The 10,263-nt window shown below is 43.9% G+C and overlaps 3 protein-coding genes across 3 annotated transcripts; 1 reads left to right on the top strand and 2 right to left on the bottom strand.

Moving 5' to 3' along the window:
• Positions 1–5,617: 5,617 nt before the first annotated feature.
• On the top strand, positions 5,618–8,425 carry LOC122615979 (endoplasmic reticulum-Golgi intermediate compartment protein 3). Its single transcript, XM_043791183.1, has 5 exons — positions 5,618–5,828; positions 5,898–6,249; positions 6,516–6,853; positions 7,918–8,125; positions 8,195–8,425. The coding sequence occupies exons 1-5, from the start codon at positions 5,741–5,743 to the stop codon at positions 8,328–8,330; spliced, it is 1,122 nt and encodes a 373-aa protein (XP_043647118.1). The 5' UTR covers positions 5,618–5,740; the 3' UTR covers positions 8,331–8,425.
• LOC122615980 (reactive oxygen species modulator 1) lies at positions 6,877–7,555 on the bottom strand. Its single transcript, XM_043791184.1, has 2 exons — positions 7,216–7,555; positions 6,877–7,092 (listed from the first exon to the last, which is right to left on the bottom strand). The coding sequence occupies exons 1-2, from the start codon at positions 7,344–7,346 to the stop codon at positions 6,984–6,986; spliced, it is 240 nt and encodes a 79-aa protein (XP_043647119.1). The 5' UTR covers positions 7,347–7,555; the 3' UTR covers positions 6,877–6,983.
• Positions 8,337–10,200, bottom strand: LOC122615977 (U4/U6 small nuclear ribonucleoprotein Prp31). The gene is made up of 4 exons (XM_043791182.1): positions 10,033–10,200; positions 9,524–9,975; positions 8,843–9,461; positions 8,337–8,777 (listed from the first exon to the last, which is right to left on the bottom strand). The coding sequence occupies exons 1-4, from the start codon at positions 10,129–10,131 to the stop codon at positions 8,442–8,444; spliced, it is 1,506 nt and encodes a 501-aa protein (XP_043647117.1). The 5' UTR covers positions 10,132–10,200; the 3' UTR covers positions 8,337–8,441.
• Between the last annotated feature and the right edge of the window lie 63 nt (positions 10,201–10,263).

The following is a 10,263-nucleotide window of genomic DNA, read 5'->3' as shown; positions in this document are numbered from 1 at the left end:
AGTCAGGCTCACTCAAATCAATAAATATGTTAAAGGCAAGCAACAGAAAATAGAAAACTTACCATAAATAATTCATACATTTAAGACAAACTTTCATTTAGCAATTTATGAACTAAGATTAGTTGTCTTAATGAATATACATAAGTTATTCTCGCACTTCTAAAAAACGTGTGCCCTTATGTGAAACATCATGATAGGGAGCATAATAAAGTGGGATTTGGTATTTGAAATTGAATTACTTTATATTCAATATATTTATGTATAATTTATTAGGCCCACTGTTCCGATGCGAAGCATGTTTTTGTGGCAATCGCAGCGAAGGCCGTGCTGCAGCTTCTTGACAATGATAACAATGCGGCGAGGTCCTTTCCAAGGGCTGTGACACGAGCTGCATGGACTGACTGGCCGGGCTGACGGACGGGCGGGACTCTCAGGACTTACAGGTCTTGCAGGACTCTGCGGCAGCGCAGCGCTTTAGTGTGTAATTTAATTGAACGGACATAACGAGACGCACACGCACAAACACACACATACACAAACGTATGGAAAGAGTCGAGGATTCGAGTGGAGTCCAGTTGAGAGTTGAGTTGAGTTCAGTTGAGTTCAGTGCATGTGGGGGACTAAAGAGGACTCTTTGCTTAATTGAAAGCAATTAAGTGGAAAATTGAAAACTTTGGCAGCCATAACGTTGACGTCTGACCGCCACTGACACACCGCATTCCCCCCTCGCACCGCACAGCTTCCCGCTGGCCCATCATTCACGCACACGCGGAGAAAAAATGTCACCAAAATGCACACTTTTCGATCGAAATATGTTAGCAAAGAGCGTCGTGTGCCCATATTTAAAGCGACAAACTCAAATTTAGAAAGAGAGATATGTTGGAAAGTTAAAAAACATACAAACACACCATTTTAGTTTAAGCTTAGTAGCATATCCCTGGTCAACAAATTTGTATTTCGTATTTTAACTTATTTTAACTTTTTCTTTTCCAAACTATGAAGATTTTTGTTGACTTAAAAGGCATGTAAGCAATTGTGGTTTCTCTTAGTGCACCGAATGCAGAATGCATTTGCATTTGATAGCCCCGCCCACATTTCGGAGGGCGGCGAGTGGCGAAAAAAGTGTGCAGTCACGTACGGCAGCGACGTCGACTGAGGCAGCGGCAGCGACAGCGGCGGTGGCAGTGGCAGAGACGCCTTTTTGCGCTGCTACTGTCATTTTACATGCCACAACACACAATTGACAGCGCGGATATTTATGTAAATAATTTTTCATGTTGCTGGTCGGCGGCAGGCAGTGTGCACAACAAAAGTGTGCACTTTCCGTTGACGTGACCCGCGAGTGCGCAAAATGCAAAGAATGCAAAAAAAAAAATACAACATTTTCGCTTTTTCGCGCAGAAAACAAACAAAATAGGCGAAAAATGGACGCCCGCACACAATGGGGTTAAAGGTTGGCGCCCATTCATCTATTTCTCACCCCGAGAGTTCTGCATAAAGAGCCCATTGTCGCGGTCCAGCCCACAAAATGGTTAAAGTGCAAAACGGATTGCAGTCCGTGAAAGGATTGCACAAAACCGATTTCCAGATGGACTTGAAAAGCGCGTCCAATATGCAAAAGTAACGCATTTTTTAGCAGCCATAAAAGTGTTTCAATTATTCCACAAAAATTGCTATATCCTATACAATGCAGTACAAGTATTCAATTATTTTTTATCTGTTACAACTTATTGGTGCATGCATCAAATATGTTTTTCCCAAGCCAGTTTTTAACCTTTTCACCACCCCTATAATATTTTCATTAATTTGATTCCTGTTTCAATTTTTCGCCAGAAAAAACTGAAAGTTTATCCTTAAAAAAGTACGAGGTTAACTTGAAAGTCTAGCTGGGAATTTGTTCAACTTTTGCGGTAATATTATGACTTGTTGTCTAATAAGTGTATGTAATATATGTAAATAAAGTGAAATTAAAGGCTTAAAGGTTTAACCACATAAAATAATACCTGCAACATTTCTAGCACACATCACTTGCGATTAAAATGCTTGCAGATGCCTTAAAATTTGAAATACTTCATATTCCTTAAGTGGAAACCCGTTGGCATCATTTTAAATTTGCATATTACATTTATACCCCTCTGCATTCTCATTAGAGGTGTCGATTAAGTGTGGGTCTTATTGTTCATTATGCGCCCCTAATTATAACACATTGCAATGCAATTAATAGGCGCGACAATTAAAAGTAACGAGCAGCAGAAATCAATATGGATGTTCGATGTTCATAGGTGACATGTAACTCGGTTTACAGCCATAAAGCAAAATGGAAGGTGGTCGATTTTGAAACGCTTTCGAAACTTTTGTCGGCAAATGGGGCGTACAGCGAGGATTTGACATCCTAAACCAGGATATATGCTTAAATCGTGGCCACCGATTTGAAATTGTCCAATGCAGGAGTTCGTGGCCCAGTTGAGTGGACTAATTTGTCGGAAATGACGTTTTCGGTTTTCGGCCAGCGGATGTGGAGTTTATGTATGTGAATTTTCGCCGCCCATTTATAGCAATTTTCGGTGGGCAAAGGACCGTTTGTGGCATGGAACCGATTTGAGTGACAGGAGACCACCGGCACAAGGCGCAGAATATTTTCAGTCCTTGCGCGACGCTTTTCCAAAACGACGCCTGCTAATTTAATTAATTCCCACCTGGCCCGATGGCAACGAAGGTTAGTCGTGCTGCAAGAAGCACCCCAAACCCCAAAACCCCAGCAACCCAACCCAATCGCCCATCAGCAATACACGTAATTGAAACATTCCTTGACCAGCGAAATTATAAAGGAGTCGCCCCCCAAAAGGAAAAAAGTTACTTTTGCCGCAATTATTTGGCACGTCTCCACTAATTAATTACGCCTTTTGGCTCCACGTTCTTTGGGTGGTGTGGTGGGGTGATGGCGTAGTGGTTCGTTCGGCTGTTCCAAGTTTAAAATGTCCACGTTTAATTAAATATGGCTCGGCAGCGGCGGCTCTATAATTAATTTCGGCACTGCAATTTTGTTTAAAGCAAAGAATGCGGCCCAGGCAAAAAATATGTATGTGCCACGGAGAGCTGAAAACCGAACCGAATTAGAGCAGGACATCTGCACGGATGGATTCAGCCTCCCTCGCGGGGATTTCCCACCCCGAAACCAATTTGAAATCGACACGGAGAGAAAATGGCACAGATTGGGACAAGTATCCCAGCGTTTTAAAATGGATTATTTCATTTAGAGATTTAAGTTACTTCTATTTTTATTTGGGATAGATACATCAAAAATGGCTCATATAAAAGCTACGATCCTCTTAAATGAATTAATATGAGAAATAGCAGTTCCCCTACTTTTGGAAGGGAAAAGTAATTGTGGGTTACTGTGTCAGTAGAACAATATATAGTATATTCAATGGTTATCTATTTTCTGTTAAAATTAATACATTGCAGTACGCTTTTTCCCAGTGCGTTTTCGAAATCAGAATCGAAGCCTGGGTTGGTGGCCAGGGCATTAAAGTGTCAATATCCATTAGGCAGTCCTGATTGTTTAAGCTGCTTTACGCCAACTTCTCTTCTGGCTTTCTTACCCATTCTACGGCTCCGGGTCCGGGTCCAAGTTTCTTGACACGCTCTCTCTATCTTTTGGCCAGGTTCTTTTGTCTCCGGAGTCTTTTATTGCCGGCAAAGCCGTGGCACAATGACTCCTTCTCCGCTATTTGTTCTGGCTGCTGTTGGGCTCATTGTTTCAAATAAGAAATGACCCGAATTGGCTAGAGCGAAATGGTTAGAAATGCAAATTAGCGGGAGATAAGAGGGGGCGGTGCGCGGTCGCTTTGGGGGCGTGGTCGGGGGAAATGGCCATGGCAGAAACCCCGAATGCCCTGTGGCCATAAGTTGCGCGAATATAAGAGGATATACTGCGAAAAGGGCTATGAACTTGTCATTCTGCGGATCCAGGAGACATTTTCAAAGCCAATTTAAAAGTGACCCGATAGGGCTAAGAACTTTTTGACCATTTTTCATTGAATTATTCTTCAAAAAGTAATTTTGTATTTACGAAAAAATAGTTTTAAAACACTTAATTTGATTAGTTATTATTTAAATATTCAACGTAAACTAAGAAGAGAGAAATATGTTTTTTTAAAAACAATAACTTCATTAAAAGTGACAATTTCGATTTTGTAAGAACGCAAAGCCTGATGGTCTATTCCATACCCTCTCCAATCCATTTACTTTAATTTAGAAAGTAAAAAAGTGTAAAATTACCGCTGGCTAATCCTTGTCATCTGCTGCCTTGCCTGATTTTACAGATTTCTTGTCCAGGTAATTGCAAAAAAAGGTCAAGTCGGCAGAAGAAAAGACAAAGGAAACTGTAGAGTGGCCGGGAAAATGAGAAAGCATCGGGGACTTGAGCTTAATTGGTAATTACACAAAGTCGCGGTATGTTCTACACCTACATACAATTATTTGAGACCCTACATGGATTCTGGGTTCATGGGCATTCAGTCAGCCAGTCAGTCAGGGGAAAAGCCATTTGGTGATTTATATTTCGGCGAAAACTTTTAACTTTAACCAAAATCCCCGGGGATAAACCACAGTCTCCTATTAGTCCCCTTCTTTGGAAGTTCTGGGGTTGTGGGGTTGCAACCCCTAAAAGCTAAGCATTAGCTGCGCGGGCTGTCGAAACTTGTGGTTCCTTTCAATTAACCTTTCATCTGTTTAACATGTATTATAAAATTAGACGCGGTCTCCTGGACCGCAGCAGCAGCAGCGGGTTAAGACGGCTGATTGGGGGTGGTGCTGGGGGTGATGCTGGGCACTGCCTAATGTATGCTCAACCACAACCCCAAGACATGACAACACTATTAAACATTATTCGTGGCCATGGGAAAGGACGGCCAAGAGAAGTCCTAATTGTCGCCGGGCCAATGCGGCGTATGCGCAATCAATGGGGTAATGAATGGTGAAACCAAAAAAAAAGAGAATTTAAAGCTTATATAAATGTAATGCTGGACTTTGAATTTTTTAGCCCGTTGCTTGTAGTTAGAGAGGGTATTTTGTATTCGTTGAACATAATTATAGTAAAAAGAAGATTGTCCCATCCTATAAAGTGTATATTACGATCAAGAAGGGCTAATAAAGAGATCGCAGAACTATAAAAGCTTTAATGCTCCGAATAATCATCAAAATACTAGGTGCTGCAATATTCCACATAAAATACCTGCGTTCTAATAACCTTTTTAATTTTTAATGCATTTTTTTGGAAATGTAAAAATGTTGTAATTTTCAAGTATGTAATACACTACTTACAATGGCAATGTAAAATATCATCTCTCTTGATAATCCAGGCACTATAAGGGTTTTAAGTTCTGTGGGAGGTATCCCTTATTAGCGGATTGGAAAGCTAATTTGTCAACCCTTACGGATAAAAATTATTTTAAGGTTTTTTCTTAAGTGGCCTATGTGTTTTTATAGCTGCATTTGCTGCATATCATGTAACAGCAGACGTTTTTAAAAATGTAAAATAAAAAACGTAAAATAGGAGCAGCAATGTAGATACAGATTCGATGACAACCAATCGAACCGCAGCGAACATCTGTTTGGCCGGGCCATCGCAACGAACTGGCAACGCCAATTTCAACACGTCACCTGTCCTGTGCAAAATATGTAATTTTTATTGTTTAGGTCTGCGTTTTGTCCGTTTTGTTGGTTTTTCGTGTGCAAGATGAAGTTCGCCGACGTGCTGCGTCGCCTGGACGCCTATCCCCGCACCCTAGATGATTTCAGCGTTCGCACAGTGGGCGGCGCCGCAGGTGAGTGCAGGTGTTCAATTGACTGTGGCGATAAGAAACCCAAACAACCGGCTTTTCCCTACTTTTCAGTTACGATCATCAGCACCAGCATTATAAGCCTCCTGATCTTCCTCGAGGTCATCAACTATATGCAGCCAACCCTAAACGAAGAGCTCTTTGTAGACACCACTCGTGGTCACAAGCTGAGAATAAATCTGGACGTGACACTTCATAATCTGGCGTGCAATTACATCTCACTGGATGCAATGGATTCATCCGGGGACACACACTTGAGGGTGGACCACGATGTCTTCAAGCACCGGCTGGATCTCAATGGGGAGCCCCTTAAGGAGACGCCCATTAAGGAAATAGTTGCGGTTTCGCCGCCCAATAAGAATGTCACTTGCGGCAGTTGCTACGGAGCGGAGCACAATGCTACTCAGTAAGCTAGTCAATAGCTTCATAAGTTCAACCCATACTGCTAGGTGCATCTATTCTCGCTGATAAGAATGCCTAATTCATCTATTTTCATCTATTTAGGAAAACACTTATACGAAAGTAGGACGTCTTATTATTTCAAGCTCGTATCCCGTATCTAAATTAAGATTTATCTGTACCTAGAGCTACCTTTTTAACTTTTTGTATGATTCTTTCATAGTAATAGCTTTCTAATCTCTTCTTTATAATGCCAATTACCATCCTTTCTAGCTGCTGCAACACGTGCGAGGATGTTCTCGACGCCTACCGATTGCGCAAATGGAACGTGGCGGTGGACAAGATTGAGCAATGTAAGGGCAAGTACAAACGCAGCGACGAGGACGCCTTCAAAGAGGGCTGTCGCATCCAGGGCCACCTGGAAGTGAACCGCATGGCCGGCAGCTTTCACTTTGCGCCCGGCAAGAGCTTCTCCATCCGCCAGTTCCACATCCACGACTTTCAGTTTAGCAATGTAAAGTTATCGCACACAATCAATCATCTATCATTCGGCGAGAAGATCGAGTTCGCCAAGACGCATCCCTTGGATGGACTGCGAGTGGACGTGGCTGGTGAGTAGTGAACACAACCCATCTAGTATTTCTGTAACGTCTCTATTGCAATAACTTAGCGTAATTTAAACAAGATTGGAGTAGGGCTTAAGGTTGGTTGTTTAGTAACTCTAGTCAAATGCCAGCAGGATCAGCAGCGAATCCCTGTGCCGATAGCCATGAAGGTGCCGAAGGTTCCGCCACCCTGTACCATGGTCTTGCCTACATTGTTGATCAGCTCCCGACCACGTAGTCCGTATCTAATGGGGATTTCGATGTGGTTCGTTAGTTAGCCGGTGTAATTACATAATTGCCGGCCTACACTTGCGTCACTTCTTTAGAGGAGTCGCAAGTGGAGCATCCGGGTGCAAAGTCCAACCCACCTGAGTGCCGAGAACCCTCCGAAGACCGCTCCGCTGGCCATTCCCACGCAGAATCCGATGATGAAGCCCGTCTTCATCTTATCGAAGCACGTTGGTCCCTGCTGGGAAAATGAGCTCGTAGGCAGAGGCATGCCGCAAAGTCCGTGGTTTTACCGGTTCTCCCGATATATATAAGTTGATTCCGCTTTGTAGCAAGCTCCGCTGCTTCGACGCACTTACGAATATCGCAGAAGGTTCGTTTGTTTTAGAAATATTCAAAATATTTCTATTTATTTCGGCACCGACTCGTCGAATAATTCGTGAACGTGTGAGTGTGAGCAGCTGAGTGATGGTGTGCGTGAGCTGTCAAATGAGGCAAAGGGCTGCCACTTTGTTTTTCGCTCGGCTTGCCTTGTTCTGGATATGCCCGATAGGGGGCGCTAGCTTAAGAGCGGGTGGCTTGAAATCGAAATGACTTTATTTATTTATTTATATAAAACCAAACTATTTGATATGATTTATAATGGTTTTATAATGTACGTTTTGATTATAGTTAGAAGTTCTTCAAAGATTGTTAGGGTAATTTCACAGTGGGCCAAATGCATATTTTAAAAACGTTTACGAATACACATTTTTATAAGAGGGAAATGCAATTTACTTACTAAATGAAATCAAGACAATTGAAATTAAATGTAAAATATTTAACCATCGAATCTTCAACAGAAACCAAAAGCGAAATGTTCAATTACTATTTAAAAATTGTGCCCACGTTATATATGCGAGGAAACAGTGACGGCGAGCCCATATACACGAATCAGTTCTCCGTCACGCGATACAGGAAAGATCTTTCAGATCGCGAACGAGGAATGCCGGGCATATTCTTCAGCTACGAGCTCTCGCCGCTGATGGTGAAATATGCGGAAAAGCACAGGTGAGTACTACAAAGCTATAAAAGTAATATTTAATTACAATTTTTATTGGTTGCATTCGGGTTTCTCAGCTCCTTTGGTCACTTCGCCACTAATTGCTGTTCCATCATCGGAGGTGTGTTCACGGTGGCCGGCATTCTCGCCGTGCTGCTGAACAACTCGTGGGAGGCCCTTCAGCGGAAACTGGAAGTGGGCAAGCTCAGCTAACAACCATTTGAATCTCTTGTGCAGCTTTACTACGCCTAACTCAATATACATTCGACAAATCTCCAAATAAAAGTGCTTAATTTTATAGAAAATAAGGACAGAGCTGTTCCTTTAGGTGGTTCGCTGTCCCACTGACAGGAATCCGGAGGTGTTTGAAAAGTATTTGGCATTGGCTTCCGTCTGCGAACGTTCCGCCGCCTGGGGATTCACAATCTCCAGACCTTGCAGTGGCGTAAAGGCCACACTGGAGGCTGTTCCGGAGATTTGCCGTTTGACCGTGGTGTTTCCGCCATACACCTGCTGCTTCTGGAGGTTCTTGTGCAACGTCTTGCTGATGCGCACCTTGGTCTTCTCATCCACCTGGGGCAATCGGATGCGGCCAGTGCCAGTTTTGCCGATAGTGCCTCGGGAGTAGCCCAGATCTCCTTGGTAGGCATCCTCCTCGATCTAAAAAGAAGTGAGTAGATTAATAAATAACTCATTACCCTTTTATTTATAAGCCAGAAACTTACGTCTCCGAAATTCATGCGGTTTGCTTGTTTGCGGAACTCCGTTAGCGCATATCGCTCCTTCATCTTGCGCACGCGTTTGCCTCCTCGCTTTTTCTTGCTTCCCTCGATTGGTTTGGGCAGCGGCTTTATGAACTTCACCGGCGGCGGCTCCTGCAGCTTGTCCAGTTTCTTTTCCACATCCTCCTTGAAGCGCAGTCCAATCTCGCCGTGGACACTCTCATGACAGGCATCCACACGAGCAGCCAGCACGGACTTGGCGGCCACCAAGCGAGCTGCCTTGCGTCGCAGATCTGGCGCAGTATCCTGAACAATCTGAGAGTAGTACACGTAGCCAGTGTGCGGCAGCATCTGCGTTTGTGAGAAGCCCGACAGGGTTTTCTTCTGTGCGCCCAACACCTGAACATTGCAGGCCGGCATTTTGGACAGTTTGGAAAGACCACCAGCAATGCCCAATAGTTTAGCTGCCGTCGATGCTCCAACGATCATGGAAAGATTTGGGGCTATGAAGGTCATGCGACTCTCTACATACTCGTAGATCTTGGACTTGAAGTTGTTCAGCTCGATGGCCATTTCACAGGCCTCGTCGATCTTGGCCTTCTCCGCTGGTGTCAACATGGTTCTGCCAAAAGGAATGAAGCTTAGTAACATGATTTATTCGGTTTGGCGGACCAAATAACTTACCCCTGTGTGGTGGACGCTGTGACTGATACAATCATAATGGTGGCCTGTGTGAGGATGGCCTGCAGCTTCTCGTTGTTCTTGACCTGGTCCAGGTCATTGCCCAGCTCCTTGACCGCCAGCAAGTACTCAATTTCGCCCACGATCAGGGAGTCCAGTTCGGGGAACCGCTTCTGGTACTTCTCCTTGGTGAACTTGTGCACAATGGAGATCTCGTTGTCAATGTCCACGGCTATGGCATTCGCGTCCACGATCAGACAGTATTCAGGATCGGATTCCACGGATCCCAGCATTTCGGCTGCGGTTCTTTGGCGACTGGCATAGTGCTCGATCTGCTGCAGCGTGTTCCTGAGGCGCTCCGAGTCACGCAGCTTGCAAAGTTCCCGCACCGACTGCACGGTTACATCCACGTCCATCAGATTGGGAGCCGGCTTGGCCAGCTTCTCCGCCAGCAACTGTTTTGTGGGGAGGGAATCATTAGAACTCATCAATTTTTGCTTTGGTTGCCTTACGCTTTCGTCCTCGGCAGTGGCCATTTCCGCATCCTCCTCCTCCAGCTCATTGTCATTGTCTTCCTCGAGATCGGCTAAAAGCTCATCGGCGAGCGACATTTTGGCTTATTTCTAAAATTTATTTTAAAAACTCGTGAAATTAAGTTTGTTTTGGAATCGAAGTGACCGTTGCTTAACCGCTTAATTATACCACGCGGCTTATTGCAAAGCGTATAGCGTAAAATAAAGAGG

The sequence above is a fragment of the Drosophila teissieri genome, chromosome 3L (genome assembly GCF_016746235.2).
Source record: "Drosophila teissieri strain GT53w chromosome 3L, Prin_Dtei_1.1, whole genome shotgun sequence".
NCBI lineage: Eukaryota > Metazoa > Arthropoda > Insecta > Diptera > Drosophilidae > Drosophila > Drosophila teissieri.
Note: the sequence above shows the minus strand (reverse complement) of the source record. Positions and strands in the feature narration are given on the sequence as shown.

Coding starts and splice junctions, on each gene's coding strand:
- LOC122615979 (XM_043791183.1), top strand. CDS start 5,741: ATGAAGTTCGCCGACGTGCTGCGTCGCCTGGACGCCTATCCCCGCACC. Junction 6,854..7,917: donor ACTGCGAGTGGACGTGGCTG/GTGAGTAGTGAA, acceptor AATCTTCAACAG/AAACCAAAAGCGAAATGTTC. Junction 8,126..8,194: donor AAATATGCGGAAAAGCACAG/GTGAGTACTACA, acceptor CGGGTTTCTCAG/CTCCTTTGGTCACTTCGCCA.
- LOC122615980 (XM_043791184.1), bottom strand. CDS start 7,346: ATGCCTCTGCCTACGAGCTCATTTTCCCAGCAGGGACCAACGTGCTTC. Junction 7,093..7,215: donor GGAGGGTTCTCGGCACTCAG/GTGGGTTGGACT, acceptor AATCCCCATTAG/ATACGGACTACGTGGTCGGG.
- LOC122615977 (XM_043791182.1), bottom strand. CDS start 10,131: ATGTCGCTCGCCGATGAGCTTTTAGCCGATCTCGAGGAAGACAATGAC. Junction 9,976..10,032: donor CCACTGCCGAGGACGAAAGC/GTAAGGCAACCA, acceptor CCCACAAAACAG/TTGCTGGCGGAGAAGCTGGC. Junction 8,778..8,842: donor ACCGCATGAATTTCGGAGAC/GTAAGTTTCTGG, acceptor ACTTCTTTTTAG/ATCGAGGAGGATGCCTACCA.